This window comes from Carcharhinus amblyrhynchos, chromosome 31, assembly GCF_965287045.1.
Source record: "Carcharhinus amblyrhynchos chromosome 31, sCarAmb.v2.hapA, whole genome shotgun sequence".
Taxonomy (NCBI): Eukaryota; Metazoa; Chordata; class Chondrichthyes; order Carcharhiniformes; family Carcharhinidae; genus Carcharhinus; species Carcharhinus amblyrhynchos.
Genome location: NC_137354.1, coordinates 5,955,634 through 5,972,645, shown reverse-complemented (window position 1 = coordinate 5,972,645; position 17,012 = coordinate 5,955,634). Strand labels below are relative to the sequence as shown.

The following is a 17,012-nucleotide window of genomic DNA, read 5'->3' as shown; positions in this document are numbered from 1 at the left end:
TCTGTTACATAGGCAAACAGGCCATCCACATTCTGTACGGCAAGGTGCCACAATACAGCAGCAAATTAGATCGGGAATGAGTGGCTAATGTGTTGGTGTTGGCTGAGGGGAGAACTTTCTTGTTCATTGAGTCTGACATCCTCCTGAATAACCTCATGAATAAGGCAGGGCCATGGTTTGAAGTTGTATTTCTAGCTCAGAAGCTCTTTAGCGCTGGGCTGCTGTCTAAAGTTATTGCTCGTATTTGTGGTTTGAATGTGGGAGAAAGTCTTAACCTAATCAGCGTAGTTTAACAGGTAACGTCCCCATCAGCATTTGACGAAAGCACTATAGAAATAGCAGAGGTTTCCGCAGCTGATGATTGTAATCTGACATCCTACAAGAAAAACTTTCCCATTCCACCTCCTCATTACCGCATGATATACCAGGGTACAGAGCAAGCTGCTGTCAGCAATATTGTCAACGCTTACAGGTGGAAACTGACCTTTAACCTGTAATGGAACAGCACAGAGGAGAAGCCACGTAAGCACAAGACAGCATCGAACAGGAGGCGATGCCGAGAGGGTGCAAGGAAGCCTCAAGTGGAACCTCAATGTCAGTACAAATCAGTTGGGCCAAATGGCCTCATTCTGTGCTGCGGACTCGATGTAATTCACATACAGATTGCAAAATTTTAAACTGTGCCCTGCAATCCGTATATAGGGACAGGAGTAGGCCATTCAGCCCATCGTGTCTGTTCTGCCACTCAATGAGATCACGGCTGATCTGTGGCCTGTGGCCCTTATCTCTTAATTTTTTGTTAAGCGAAGATATTACCTCAGATTTAAAATTAACAACTGATCCCACATTAACTGCCATTTGTGGAAGAGAGTTCCAACCTCTACCACCTTTTGTGTGTAAAGTACTTCCTAACATCTCTCCCAAACTGTCCGGCCCTAATTTTTAGTTCTAGAGTTTCCAACCAGTGGAAAGAGTTTCTCATTTATCCACCCTGCCTTTTCCTGTTAGTATCTCAAAGACTTCGATCAGATCACCCCTTAACCTTCTTATTTCTGAGGAAACAGGTCTAATTTGTATAATCTCTCCTCATAATTAAACCCTGAAGTCCAAGTATCATCCTTGTAAATCTATGCAGCACTCCATCCACAGCCAATATATCCTTCCTAAGGTGTGGTGCCCAGATCTGCTCACAGTGACTCCAACTGGGATCGAACCAGGGGTCTGTACAGCTGCAGCATAACTTCTGTGTCTTATACTTCACATCTCTAGATAGAAAGGTCAGCATTTCATTGCCTTCTTAATTATTTTCTGCACGTGTATGTAACATCCTAAAAATCTCTGCATCTGAACCCTCAAGCGTCTTTGGGCATCTATTGTATTTAACTTCATACCGTCTGGAAACTACTCTGATCTATCCTTTTGTGGTCCGAGATGAATAATGTCACACTTGTACTGAATGAAATCCATCTGCCACAGTTTTGCCCATTCACTTAGTCTATCAATATCCCGTTGTGATTTTGTGCTGTCATCTCCACTGTGTGCAATGCTGCTTAATATTGTGTATTGCAATGTTTTGATTTTTTCACAGTTTTACCTGACTTCTTTCTCATTGCAGGAGCTCATGAACTTGTCCGAATGGATAGGTATGTTTCTTTAACCTCAAAATGTTCTCCTGAACTTAAGTGATCTTTTTCTTTTGCTTTGCCCTGTTCTACAAGGTACAGTCAAGGCTCCAGAACTTAGCCAACGCACATTAAAAAGAGTACGTACTTCCTAGTACATCAAAAAGTACTAGGAAGTACTTACAGGAGAGTTTTTTTTAGTGTCACAGGTGGGCTTACATTCACACTGCAATGAAGTCACAGTGAAAATCCTCTAGTTGCCACACTCCGGCGCCTGTTCGGGTACACTGAGGGAGAATTTAGCCTGGCCAATGCACCTAACAAACATATCTTTCGGACTTTGGGAGGAATCCGGAGCACCCGGAGGAAACCAACACAGACACAGGGAGAAAATGCAAACTCCACACAGACATTGACCCAAGCTGGGAATTGAACCCGGGTCCTTGGGCTGTGAGGCAGCAGTGCTAACCAGAAATGAGGGTAAAGAGAAGAATCACTGATAAATCTTACTTTATTTCCCTCCAGTTACCACAAAGCCGCAGCAATCTTGGGTATTTATTGGGGTGGACTTCATCTCCCGACTGTAATGTTACTTAGACACTCAAATTAACTCAATTCACTCACTCCATATGGAGTGAATGTAAATGGAGATGTGATGCCTGATAGCTGGAGAAGGAAGGCAGAGTCTGCTTTAGCTACTCTCCTACCTTCTAGGGACAAGAGTGATGGAGTTCTTTCTTCACAGCACCTCTCTACTGTCTTGTTAATGTACAGTGCACAGATGGCCATCACAACTTGTTGCTGGCATTATTGCTACTTGCTCACTGGCCTGCAGGTTAGGTCAACACAGTTGACAGTGGGGTGACACAGTGGTTAGCACTGCTGTCTCACAGTGCCAGGGACCCGGGTTTGATTCCGGCTTGGGTCACTGTCTGTGTGGAGTCTGCACGTTCTCCCCGTGTCTGCGTGGGTTTCCTCCAGATGCTCCGGTTTCCTCCCACAGTCCAAAGAAGCGCAGGTTAGGTGGATTGGTCATTAGTGAATGAATGAAGAATTGAGACATCTCTGTTTCTCCGTTGACAGTGAGGCTGTGGGTGTGGAGAATCCAGTATTCGAGGAAATTCCAACCGTGGGTTCCGAAGTAAGACCAAGAGCCCCGGGAATCAGCCGACTTCAGTCAGAATCTGATCGCCACCTCCTCTCTGAACCCAACACTCCACTCTCTCCCGAAGCAGTGCCAAGGTTCTTCCCAGTGCTCGGTTAGTATGCTTTCCTCCATCTATCGCGTACGTGGGGATGTTACAGAAACTGTCTGATGTGTCTGGGGCAGCAATGCAGTTCCCTCCCATTGTCTCACTTGGGTAACCTCTGGGTGATTAGGTATCAGCCTTGGCTCAGCTGGGTAGTACTCTGCCCACTGATTCTGGGTGGGCACGTAGGCAGTTCAATTTCCACTCCAGGAAACTTCAGCACAAAATACCCACTCTGACATTCCCATTGCCAGTACTGAGGGAGTGCTACACTGCTGAAGACTCTGTCCTACAGATGATACATTAACTGTCTTGTCAGGTGTAAGTAAATGAAGGGAAGTGAGAGAGAGAGAGAGAGAGAGAGAGAGACGGGGGACAGAGAGAGAGAGAGAGAGAGTGGGAGCGAGAGAGAGAGACAGGGGGAGCGAGAGAGAGAGACGGGGGAGAGAGAGAGAGACGGGGGGGGAGAGAGGGAGAGACGGGGGGGAGAGAGAGGGAGAGACGGGGGGGAGAGAGAGAGAGACGGGGGGGAGAGAGAGAGAGACGGGGGGGAGAGAGAGAGAGAGACGGGGAGAGAGAGAGAGAGAGAGACAGGGGGAGCGAGAGAGAGAGAGAGAGACAGGGGGAGCGAGAGAGAGAGAGAGACAGGGGGAGCGAGAGAGAGAGAGAGACAGGGGGAGCGAGAGAGAGAGAGAGAGACAGGGGGAGCGAGAAAGAGAGAGAGAGAGACGGGGGAGAGAGAGAGAGAGAGAGACGGGGGAGAGAGAGAGAGAGAGACGGGGGAGAGAGAGAGAGAGACGGGGGAGAGAGAGAGAGAGACGGGGGAGAGAGAGAGAGAGACGGGGGAGAGAGAGAGAGATGAGGGGGGAGAGAGAGAGAGACGGGGGGGAGAGAGAGACACGGGGGGGGAGAGAGAGACGGTGGGGGGAAGAGGGAGAGACGGGGGGGAGAGAGAGAGAGATAGGGGGAGAGAGAGAGAGAGACGGGGGGGAGAGAGAGAGAGACGGGGGGGAGAGAGAGAGAGATGGGGAGAGAGAGAGAGAGAGAGAGACACACGGGGAGAGAGAGAGAGACAGGGGGAGAGAGAGAGAGAGAGATGGGAGAGAGAGAGAGACGGGGGGGAGACTAAGAGAGACAGGGGAGTGAGAGAGAGAGAGACAGGGGGAGCGAGAGAGAGAGACGGGGAGAGAGAGAGAGACGGGGGGGAGAGAGAGAGAGAGAGAAAGACAGGGGGAGCGAGAGAGAGAGAGAGACAGGGGGAGTGAGAGAGAGAGAGAGACGGGGGAGCGAGTGAGAGAGAGAGAGACAGAGACAGGGGGAGTGAGAGAGAGAGAGAGATGGGGGAGCGAGAGAGAGAGAGAGACAGGAGAGCGAGAGAGAGAGAGAGAGACAGGAGAGCGAGAGAGAGAGGGGGACGGGGGAGCGAGAGAGAGAGACGGGGGAGCGAGAGAGAGAGACGGGGGAGCGAGAGAGAGAGACGGGGGAGCGAGAGAGAGAGAGACGGGGGAGCGAGAGAGAGAGAGACGGGGGAGCGAGAGAGAGAGACGGGGGAGCGAGAGAGACGGGGGAGTGAGAGAAAGTGGCAAGGGGAGTGAGAGAAAAGAGAGAGAGAAAGAGGGACAGGGAGGAGGATGAAGAAGGTTAGAATAAAGAGAGAACAGTCTGTGCTTGAGGGCAGAGCGAATTCTTGTGAAGATTATCTCTAACATTTACATTTTTGCCACGAAACATTATTCAAATCACCGTGAACATTTTTAACCTACTCAATGAGGAGGGAAGGAAAGAGATATCCATTTGATGAAGGAGCAGGATCAGATTGTTCAGAGTTATTAAATATACATTTTAACTTGGTGAGACCTGAACCTGCCGACACCCGCATGAACCCAGAGTTCAGTGAAGGGGTGCAAAGCTGCACTCAGTGAGCGGTGCAAACTCTGTGCATACCTGGGCTGGCAGTGGCATGTGGTTAACAACCAGAAGTGTCAGCAGAGATGGTGAGACTTTGCAAACTAACTAGTGCATCACAGCACGACATTACACATCAAGCACTACTTAAATGTCGAGTGCATTTCTAGATCTGCTGAACTCATGGGTCAACAGCAGCGTGTATTTGCATAGTGTGTATCGGCTGTTAGAAAGTTCCTAAGCATTTCACACCAGCATTATCAAACCAAATGGAACACTGAGGCACACTGGCAGATATTAGGATTTGCAGCCAGAAGCTTGATCAGCAGGGTCAGCTTCAAGAAGGTTCTTCAAGGCAGAGGGAGAGGTAGGAAGAGGGAAGAGGTTTAGGGAGGAAATTCCAGTCCAGGGAGCGATTAAAATGTGGAGTGTGCAAAAGGCTGGACGGGAGGAATGCACAGCATTTGGAAGGCCAGAGGAAAATTTAAAAGTTTATTTATTAGTCACAACTAAGGCTTACATTAACACTGCAATGAAGTTACTGTGAAATTCCTTCAGTCGCCACACTCTGGCGCCTGTTCGGGTCAATGCACCCTAACCAGCATGCCTTTCAGACTGTGGGAGGAAACTGGAGCACCTGGAGGAAACCCACGCAGACACGGGGAGAATGTACAAACTCCATGCAGACAAGTGACAAAAGCCGGGAATCGAACCTGGGTCCCTGGCACTGTGAGGCAGCGGTGCTAAGCACTGAGAATGGAAGCAGACACAATCTGATGTTTCAATGGGGGAAGATCTCGGATTGCGACTAATGAGGGACAATCTAAATGCAGAGTGGGCAATTTTGGATGTGTGTGTGTGTGGGACTGCGTTCAGAAGACTATAGCAAACCTGGTGGGGCAGGTTTTTACATTCTGCCCAGTGGTCTCATTCCAGTGAACGCTGTTTTCTGGTGAACCTGAGCATAAAAATCAGCAAACCTCTCTCAGCTTGGCAAACACACACACGAGTGGTCCCATTATGTAAAAACTAATTAGCATGCCAATGCTGGAACAGAGGCCACTGCAGCAAAGAGTTGCAAGTCGTGCAAAGATGAAAAGATAAATATTTTAGGTGAAAAGAAAAAGCAGGAAGCACAGGTATTCTACACGACAACTGAAACCACTTCTTTGGTTAGAAGTTGCTTCATAGACCCAGGATGTCACGGAACACCACTTCCTGCTAAGAACGCATCAAGTACAAATTAACCTGGCACTAAAATTCGTAATATTGTTCAAAGTTCTGACTCTCACCCCACAGACTAAAGCTTCTTATTTAAATAACCCTGACCATCAACCCTAATCTTTAGTAAAACTGAACAGCTCTGTGTCGTTTTTCATGAATGGAACAGCTTACTAAACGGGTAGCCACAGCAAATATATCACAATCATTAAAGTTTTCCTTTTAAAGTTTAGTTATTAGTGTCACAAGTAAGGCTTGCATTAACACTGCAATGAAGTTACTGCAAAAATCTCCTAGTCGCCACACTTCTAGTCGCCTGTTTGGGTACACTGAGGGAGAATTTAGCACCTAAGCAGCATGTCTCTCGGACTGTGAGAAGATAGCGGAGCACCCAGAGGAAACCCATGCAGACACGAGGAGAATGTCCAGACTCTGCACAGACAGTCACCCAAGCCGGGATAAGAACCCGGGTCCCTTGCGCCATGAGGCAGCAGTGTTAGCCACCATGTTCACCATCGCTGAAGTTTTTCACCTTGCACTCACCAGGACAAATACAAGAATGCCAAATTTCAAACACTCTCAACAATTTTACACTACAGGAGAGAAGGATACTGACTGGTTGGCAAGTTAAGATTGTATGACAGAGCAGCAGAATTAGGCCACTCGGCCCATTGAGTCTGGTCTGCCATTCAGTCATGTCTGATATTTTTCTCATCCCCATTCTCCTGCCTTTTCCCCATAACCCCTGATACCCTTATTGATCAGGTTGACTCTGATTGGCTAAGTTATTGCCATGGAGGAAGCAATGGGGGAATATAGGCTGTCTAAGCGACCTGGGTAAGTGCACAGCTTAAACTTGTAGTTTTTCTCTTTGCAGAGAATAGATTTCTGTATATACATTAGCCTGGGTACTTCTTCTGTGTTTGATTAAATCTTCTAAAAGTTACTGAGGCAACATTGTCATGTTATTTAGCCTTTACTGCAGTCAGCTACTGCTCTCAAGTTGGAAAATCTTTAGTTGGCTCCCATGGGCTCTTCTTCCCGGACAGGGAACTTAATCTCCAAGCCAATTAAAGGAACGCCTGAGTCAAAATCCCCGGTCAGAGACAGTTTGCTCCTCACAGGGGTGGGTTCAAGACCTCCAGTTTCCCATCTCCAAAGTGAAAATCTAGCCCTGAATAGGAAGGATTCGCTCTCTCTCCAAAGACTCAACAAACTTGGATAAAACTTAGCATTAAGGGAGGGGGAGAACAAAGGTCCCACCAAATTTCCAATGCTTTAGCATGTGAGAGGGTGGATGTTACAAGTTGATCCCACTGGGGATATAATCTCAGGATAAGGGGCCGGCCATTTAAAATGGAGATAAGGAGGAATTTCTTCACTCAGTTGGTGGCGAATCTTTGGAATTCTCTATCCCAGGTGTCTGTGGAATCTCAATCACTAGGCACATTCAGGACACAATCAATAGATTTCTGGAGACTAGTGGCATCAAGAGGTTTGAAGATGGCGCAAAAAAACTAGCTGATTAACCATGATCTAAATGATTGCAGAGTGGGCTCGATGGGTGGCAGGGTGGCGCAGTGATTAGCACTGTTACCCCATGGTGTCACAGACCAAGGTTCAATTCTGGCTTTGGGTGACTGACTGTGTGGAGTTTGCACATTCTCCCCATGTCTGCGTGGATTTCTTGCTCCGGTTTCCTCCCACACTTCAAAGGTATGCAGGTTGGGTGGATTGACCATGCTAAATTGCTCCTTACTGTTCAAAGATGTGTAGGTTAGATAGATTGGCCATGGTGAATGCGCAGGGTTACAGGCAATAGGGGAGAGCCTGGGCCAGATTCTCTTTCAGAGAGTCGGTGCAGACTCGATGGGCTGAATGGCCTCTTTTTGCACTGTGATCGACTCCTGGTCCAATGTTCTTAACTAGGTCAGGAACTGTTCTATTTTTCTGGGTGCCAACATCTTGGGTTCATGGGATGGTTTGTGTACCCCTGCTGATCTACAGGCAAAGGACCCACACTTGGAATATCACTGGCATTAAGAAGGTTACGCAGAAACCACAAGGAACACACACATCTGAACAGTCAGGATTGAATAACAAATCCTTACAACATCTGGAGATGTAATACTACTTTGAATGGCATTGGTTCAATACTGCTTAATACACAAATATAACATTAAAATTACTCAGAAATTGTATGGCAAAGTTGATTCTTTTTATTCTTTTTCCTTCGCCAGAGCTAGTACCTGACTCCCCAAAGTGATACAGGCGCCAAGTGGCATGTGCCACGTTTGGGACCATGGGTGTTGGATGGTGGTACCATCGGACAGAAAATAACAATGAACGGACACACAATGAGACGCATTCCACTCGCATGACTTCCAGCAGTTTTATGTAATTATCAGGCAAAATGCTGGAAATCGCAGACCAAGACTCTTGTTTGAGATAAACTGCGAGTTCCAACCCAAGCAGCAAATTAAGGGCAATGTAGGAATACATTCCACAGGATCTTTGCTTTAAATGGGCAATGAATATGTTTTTTTATTTGTGGGGTAAGTGAACATAATTATCAGTAATACTCCAACATGCTTGAGTTTACTGGTGTAAGTTGGCTAGATTGCTTACAAAGCTCATTAAGCAATTAGCTAGTGTAATGTGTGTGTGCCTGTGCATGGATTATCTGTACTGGTTTCTCCAGTTATGTTCTCTCTCCTCCCCTCCTGATCTGCAATAACTAGACATATGTGAACCAACGCTGTCTAACACTTGACCCACCTGAACACTCAAAGCCCCAAAGCCAGTCTTTGTCAGAGAGACATGCCTTACATAAGAGCAGAAGAAATCACACAGCAGGAGGAGACCATGTGGCCCTTTGAAGGTGTCCTGCCATTCGATACAACCAGGCCTGATAATCGACCTCACGCCCAGGACAAAAAAAATCTCGCTCCGATGTGCCTCGAGGCAACTGGTGGATGAGTGTGGAAGGTGCACAACTCACCCTGACGGGGTGATTCAATTACGTCACACACAAAAAAAGTTGCTCTTTGGATACCAGCACTTTCCTACCCTGCAACAATATTTCGTCAGATCTACCTCTCCGGGAAATTCTTACCTTTCGTCACTTACTGTGGTCAAAGTGAACACGAACATTTTCTACCCAAACCCGTGGGAAGAGCTGAGTAACTCGATCCGACAACCGAGACCTGGTGAAATTCTGCACTTAACACATGTTGAATGATTGAATCCCAAATCTGGTGCCAGTGGGCAGTGGGAGCGCGGGCTTCTCAATAATTAGCCTCGCTAATTCCGTGCAGAGGGGGCTTGCTAACTCTGATAACAGCAGCACTGCATTTTCAAAGCCAGGAATTCAGATTGTGAGATTGGGGAGTCCCGAACGGACAGTATTCCCTAAAAGCAAATTACTGCGGATGCTGGAATCTGAAACAAAAACAGAAAAAAGGGCTGGAAAACCTCAGCGGCTCTGACAGCATCTGAGGGAAGAGAACAGAGCCAACGTTTCACGTCTGGATGACCCTTTGTCAGAGTATTGCCTACTTAATGGCCTATCACTTTCTAGAACAGTCTCTGGTGGGTTGTACCACTGGGAGCTGCAAGTATGAACTACTGTCTGTCAGTATTGTGGATGACATTGATTGTAACAATTTTTTCTTTTATGTATAACCAAAGAGCACGTTTCAATTGTCTGCTGTGTTTTAAGGGAGTTCAGAGGATTCCAGAATGTTTGAAGCAATCACCGCTTAGTTTTAAAATTACAACAGTCACTAAAGCATTTCGCTTGGGGCATCAATGCTTGAAGTTACAGGAATGCTTAAAATGTCTGATCCAGTTCTTGGTTAAAACCATCAGTCCAAAACTGAAACAATGAAGTCCTTTCAAGTACACATTGTTCAGATGACAGCAAAACTTCAAAAAAAGTATATATATCTTGCATTTACATAGCAACCTTTAGTGTCCTGAAGCATCCAAGGGCACTTCACAATGTTATCAAAGTGTGGACATGTACCTGCATGGGAGGTAGGTTCTAAGTAACGTTGTGAAGAGGAATGAGGGAGGGTGGGAGGGAGAAATTTAAGAAGAGAATTTCAGCGTTAAGGCCTAGACAGCTGGAGGCAAGGCCAGCCAATGGCACAATAATGAAAATAGGGGCTAGGATTAGAGGAATGCAGAGCGGATGAGGGTGAATCATTGAAACATAGAATCTCTACAGTGCAGGAGGTGGCTATTTGGCCCATTGAGTCAGCACAATCGCACCCAGCCCCTACCCCCGTAACCCCATGTATTTACCCTAGCTAATCCCCCTGACACTAAGAGGCAATTTAACATGGCCAATCCATCTAACCCGCACACATTTGGACTGTGGAAGGAAACCGGAGCACCCGGAGGAAACCCCATGCTTAAACAGGGGGAACATGCAGACTCTGCACAGACAGTGACCCAAGCCAGGAATTGAACCTGTGTCCCTGGTGCTGCGAGACAGCAGTGCTACTAGGCGAGGCGCTGTGAAGCAGTAGCACTAACCACTGTGCCACAATATTGTGTTGTTGTGCTCCTGGTGAAGGGCCTTACCAGCTGATCAATGTAACGGGACTCTGGGTGTGCAGTGTGGGGCTACTGCCAGCAAGGTAAAGACTGAGACCAGCTCAGATTAAAGCAGACTGTCTATTAGTCCAACACTGCAGGTATTTCTGGCTGGAATGCACTGCCTGAGAGGACAGTGGAAATAGATTCGGTAGTAACTTCCGGAAGCAAATTGGATAAATACTTCAAGTGGAAAAAAAAATTACAGGGTATCAAGGAAACAGTAGGTCAAGTGGAACTAACTGAACGGCTCTTCCAAAGAGCTGGCACAGGCAGGATGGGCCAAATGGCCTCCTTTGGTGCCGCATCAGTCTTTGCTTCTATTATTGCCATAAAGCAACACATTCTTTCCATTAACATCCTGGCTCACGCTAGTCAAATTATAGATGCTTTCAAATGAATGAATTCAACATTTGACAATTTGCTTTGGTTTGATTGTTGCCAAAGTTAGAGGAAAGGTGGGAGAGCAGGGCTGGGGTAGGATTGGGTAGAGTGAGTTGTAATCTAGCACGGACTGTCCTCGACAGTTCTATCCACACATCTCCGCAGCCCCAAAGAGTAACTCTGACAATGAGACCAAACGCACGTGGCGAATGAAGAGCTTGTATGAGGAATGGTTGAGGACTCTGGGTGGGTACTCATTGAAGTTTAGAAGGATGAGGGGGGGTTCTTATTGAAACTTACAGGATACTGCGAGGCCTGGATAGACTGGATATGGAGAGGATGTTTCCACCAGTAGGGGAAACTAGAACCAGAGGCCACAACCTCGGGCTGAAGGGACGGTCCTTTAAAAGAGAGATGAGGAGGAATTTCTTCAGCCAGAGAATCTGTGGAACTCTTTACCGCAGAGGGCTGTGGAGGCCAGGTCATTGAGCGTCTTTAAGACATAGATAGATAGGCTCTTGATTAATAAGGGGATCAGAGGTTATGGGGAAAAGGTAGAGGAATGAGGATGAGACAAATATCAGCCATGATTGAATGGCGGAACAGACTTGATGGGCCGAATGGCCTAATTCTGCTCCTACGTCTTATGACAAAGTAGCAAGGCTAGACAGTTGTCATTGAGATCAGATCTGGTCTCAAAGTTGAACAGAAATTGCTGGAAAATCTCAGCAGGTCTGACAGCATCTGTGCAGAGAGAATAGAGCCAATGTTTCCAGTCTGGATGACCCTTCATTGGAGCTCTGACGAAGGGTCATTCAGTCTGGAAACACTGGCTCCACTCTGTCCCTGCAGATGCTGACTGACCTGCTGAGATTTTCCAGCAATTTCTGTTATTTCAGATTCCTGCAGCGTTTTGCTTTGATCTGGTCTCCAACTTAATTGACGCTTCAGGGTTGGGCAGTCTACAGGAAGACCTTTCTTTAGAGAAAAAAAGATTCACTGAAGTAGTTCAGAGAAGCAGCTTCAGTTTTATTTTACGGTTACGAAACCGATGTTTATACTGCTTTAAATTATTCAAATGAAATTCAGAAATTGAAAGATTGAACATCCATAGCTGGGTTCTGTTGAAGCCTTTGGAAAGTAAAAGATCATGAAAACCCCTGAAATCTGGTTTACATAGCCAGACCTGCACACATAGCACACAGTCAGTTGATATTGCAAGATTGGTCAGTGAAATGTCAGCTGTAGGTAAACAAGAGCTTTATGAGCTACAAGGATCATTTTTTTTAACTTGCCTTTCTCGCAGATGAGGTTAAAATTGATTTCAAACTGAGAAACACAATGAACTTTGTGCAAGATTACCACCAGGAGACACATCAGTGCTCAACAGTAAATAATTAGGATGTTCTTTCACAGCAATGAGCTGTAGTCACCCTCAGCTTGCCCCCTTCAATCATTTCCTTCTCAGACCTGCTTACCCTACTTGCTGACCATTAATGGCAGCAACTGGACAAAGTGCCTTTAACATTGTCAAATTCCCCGAGGGTCGACACAGGGGAGTCATCGGGACCGTACGCAAGGCGTGAGCGCCGTTCATTCCTCAAGCAACGCAAAAACACATCATTTGACCATCATGACATTGTTAGGGGTGGCATGGTGACTCGCGCTGCTGTCTCACAGCATCAGGGATCCGGCTTGGGTCACTGTGTGGAGTCTGCACGTTCTCCCCATGTCTGCGCGGGTTTCCTCCGGATGCACCGGTTTCCTCCCACAGTCCAAAGGTGTGCAGGTTAGGTGGATTGGCCATACTAAATTGCACCTTAGTGCCAGGGGGACTAGCTAGGGTAAATGCAGGGGGTTATGGGGAATCGGGCCTGGGTGGGATTGTGGTCAGTGTGGACCGAATGGCCTCCTTCTGCCGCATAGGATTCTATGATTCTGTGAGATATACAGCATGGAAACAGGCCCTTCGGCCCAACTCGTCTGTGCTGACCAGGTTTCCCAAACTGAGCTAGCCCCATTTGCCAGCGTTTGGCCCATATCCCTCTAAACCTTTCCCATCCACGTACTTGTTAAATGTTGTCATTGTACCGCCTCTACCACCTCATTCCACATACGCAGCTCACTCCATACACATACCACCCTCTGTAGTGCCTAGACAGACTGGACACGCAGGGGGGATGATCCCGATGGTGGGGGAATCCAGAACCAGGGGTCACATTCTGAGGCAGTGGAGGCGGATTTGATAGGGTCTTTTAAGAGACTTTTAGATAAGTACATGGAACTTGGTAAGATAGAGGGTTATAGGTAAGCCTAGTAATCTCTAAGGTAGGGACATGTTCAGCACAACTTTGTGGGTCGAAGGGCCTGTATTGTCATAGTTTTTCTATGTTTCTATGATTCAGGGTAGACCATTTAGGACGGAGGTGAGGAGACATTTCTTCACCCAGAGAGTGGTGAGCCTGTGGAATTCATTACCACAGGAAGTAGTTGATGCCAAAACATTGAATGTATTCAAGAGGCAGCTGGATATAGCACTTGGGGTGAATGGGATCAAAGGTTATGGGGAGAAAGCATGATTAGGCTATTGAGTTGGATGATTAGCCATGATCGTGATGAATGGCAGGGCAGGCTTGAAGACTGAAAGGCCTCCTCCTGCTCCTATCTTCGATGTTTCTATGTGGTTTGTGGGAGCTTGCTGTGCAGATATTAATTGCTCCGATCCTGACATTAAAACAGTGATGTCATTTCAAAAGTATTTCATTGGATGTTGAGTGCTTTGGGACCATCTGGGACTGTGAAAGGCATCGCACAAATAAAAGCTATTTCTTTCTATTTGGGTGCAGAAGATGTCATGACCCTATCCTGTAGTTCTCTTGGTGCCTCGTTCAGCTTCCTTCCTGGAGCCACAATCACCCAAAGCTACATTAACTAGCCATTCTGCTCATGGGTACACTTAGTGAGAGATAGGAAACAGGGGCAAAATAGCTGCCATGTTTGTTGGTAAAACAGTTGCGACGCCTTGGCTGGTTGTGTGTGAAACTCTTTGAGATGTTTTCATGTGGCTGAGAGTTGTCCGGTGCTATATAAATGCAAGCCATCCTCTCAGTCTGATTTATGGGTTCAATGTCAACTGCTTTGTAATTTCTGAGTCGGGGAGCAACACATTTCTTGATTTGGCCACGTAATAATGGGAACTGCAGTTAATCTGTTGGTGACTAATCATTATTAAGTAATAAAAAAATCTGATGATTAATAAGAATGTATTTGGCTCTTGCCTGAGGGGAGGTTTGATCAGACAAAACATGCTTTGGTCTTTCCCTCTCCCTGTAAACAATGGCTGAAATTCTCCAGTCTCGCACACTCCACTACTGCTGCCCAGCGAGAATCAAGAATGTAGCCAAATCTCCACCCACAGCAGCGGGACTGGAGAATCCCAGCCTCAGGCGAGGCCGGAGAATCCAGCCCAATATATTTCCACATGGACAAATCAGCAGAGAAGGCTATTAAAAAGTTCCATCTTTCAGAGCAATTGCAAATCGAAGTTTCTGTATAGTCAGCGCAATCCTATATTGCTTCTGATCAAAGTACAGCGAGTATCGTGGGACAACACATGACTGAGAGCTAATGGTTCCAACAATAAAAGACAGCTCTGACTTGGCTGAGAATTGGTGGCTTACGAAGGATATAAATGATCAGAATGACATTTTAGTGATTTTCTTTTCTCCACCTCTCCAAACTAACCTGTTCTACTGTAACTCCCCACCCCATATGGATGATGTATTATATTTTTAACTGTTACTGTGCAATTATAAATAGCTTAGGGTGCAATATATGCATTATATTTTTATTAACAAAAAATGTACAATCAGTATTTGTTAATCTTGTGTTAAATATTCAATACAAGTAAATTACATTAGTAAATTACATTAGTCTTTTCTTTTTATTAATTTTAAAGCCGTAAGATTTCTTTATTTCAATGTTAAGTTCTGGAAATAAAACTCTGATTTTTACAGACAGCCGCACCTCTGCAAATTCCGTTCTTGCACTCATGATTGACTGTTGAATGGAGTTGGGGGGAAGAAAGGTTTTGTTGCGTCTGCCATTATTTTTAAGGGAGCGTTAACCTGTTTATCAAATTGATTCTGGTCACGGTAAGATATCAGGGTGGGTTCTACAAACTAGTGATCGCAACACCTCAGAATCAATGGGTCAAACTTATTGGCAAGTTTGGTGGCACAGTGTTTAGCTCTGCTGCCTCTCAGCGTTAGGGACCCGGGTTCCATTCCCCGGCTTGGGCCACAGACTGTGTGGAGTTTGCACGTTCTCCCTGTGTCTGCATGGGTTTCCTCCAGGAGAAATCATAGAGTGCAGAAAGAGGCCCTTCGGCCCATCGAGTCTGCACCAACCACAATCCCAGCCAGGCCCTATCCCCATATCCCTACATATTTTACCCACTAATCCCTCTAACCTACACATCTTAAGACACTAAGGGGCAATTTTAGCACGGCCAAACAACCTAACCCGCACATCTTTGGACTGTGGGAGGAAACCGGAGCACCCGGAGGAAACCCACGCAGACACGAGGAGAATGTGCAAACTCCACATAGACAGTGACCCGAGCCGGGAATCGAACCCAGGTCCCTGGAGCTGTGAAGCAGCAGTGCTAACCACTGTGCTGCCCGAGCTCCGGTTTCTTTCGACATTCCAAAGATATGCGGGCTAGATGGATTGGCCATGCTAAATTGACCCTTGTTTTGGAGGGGGGGGGGTTGGATTAGCAGGGTAAATATATGCGGTTATGGTGGGATAGGGGTGGGATTGCTGTCGATGCAGGCTCGATGGGCTGGATGGCTGTCTTCTGTACTGTAGGGATACTATGAGTACCTGATGTATTCATATCAGATATGTTCTCTCATTCCAAACATTTTTCTATTACATCTGAAGAATCCAATTACTTCCCTGCCACTGATGTGAAGTTATCTGGTTTGAACATATCCACCGATAAACCTAATTTGGAGGTCGGGGGAAATTTCTTTACCCGCGGAGTGGGGAGAATTTGCAACTTAATGTCACAAGGAGTAATGGAAGCAAATGGTCTGGATGTACGATGTATTTATAGGGAAGCTACATACATACATGAGCGAGAAAGGTCTGGAAGATTACAGCTTGGAATTCAATAACGTCGGGTAGGAGGAGGCTGGTGTTGAGCATAACCACCAGACAGACCAGCTGGCCCCTTCTGGCTTGGTTCCACATGGTCCCATTCTACACAGTAAGAAGTCTCACAACACCTGGTTCAAGTCCAACAGGTTTATTTGGTATTTGACACTTTAACATGACTCTAACCTGGTGTTGTGAGACTTCTTACTGTGCCCACCCCTGTCCAACGCCGGCATCTCCACATCACATTCTACATATAAAGCATTGTGTAGAATGAGCTTTTGCTCCATGCCAAGATTCTCAATTTGCAGTCCTGGATTGCGAGTGCCAATGGGTAACGTGGGTATACGAGCCGCCCGTAAGAAAAGCGGAGGAACGTTCGTAAACAGACTGTGTGTTAGGAACATTCTTACCATTTCAGAAAGTAAATCCTTTTTGTTCATCTGCAATTAAGGTGACTCTGCTGCCTTTTCTCTAAATTCCCACCCCATCCCACTCACCCATTGCGCCTTGCGCTCACTTGAACCACGCTGGCTCTTGGTTAAGCAATGCCTCAATTCTACAATTCTCAGCTTTGTTTGCAAATCCCCCCGGGACCCTCTGCCTTCTACTCCAGCCAGAGGACATTCCAAAATATCTCCAACTCCCCCAATTTTAACTGCTCCACCATTGGAGGCTGTGCCTTTAATTCCTAAGCTCTGGCATTCCTTCCGTAAACCCCATGCCTAACCCTCTCTCTCTCTCTTTCTTTAAGATACACTTTAAAACCCCCATCTCATTAATCAGGTTTTTGGTAATCTGCCCTAACAGGGCAGCATGGTGGCACAGTGCTTAGCATTGGTGCCTCATAGCGCCAGGGACAGTG

At 46.5% G+C, this 17,012-nt stretch overlaps 2 protein-coding genes across 2 annotated transcripts in view; one reads left to right on the top strand and one right to left on the bottom strand.

The window, feature by feature from the left end:
• Positions 1 to 11,735, top strand: part of vsir (V-set immunoregulatory receptor) — a 48,148-nt gene extending 36,413 nt beyond the window's left edge. Inside the window, exons 5-7 of the mRNA XM_080215764.1 lie at positions 1,616 to 1,643; positions 2,706 to 2,881; positions 8,239 to 11,735. Coding sequence (XP_080071890.1) covers positions 1,616 to 1,643; positions 2,706 to 2,881; positions 8,239 to 8,264 — 230 coding nt within the window. The 3' untranslated portion in view covers positions 8,265 to 11,735. The remainder of the gene's footprint in view (positions 1 to 1,615; positions 1,644 to 2,705; positions 2,882 to 8,238) is intronic.
• Positions 1 to 17,012, bottom strand: part of cdh23 (cadherin-related 23) — a 767,458-nt gene that overhangs the window by 143,452 nt on the left and 606,994 nt on the right. The window lies entirely within an intron of this gene.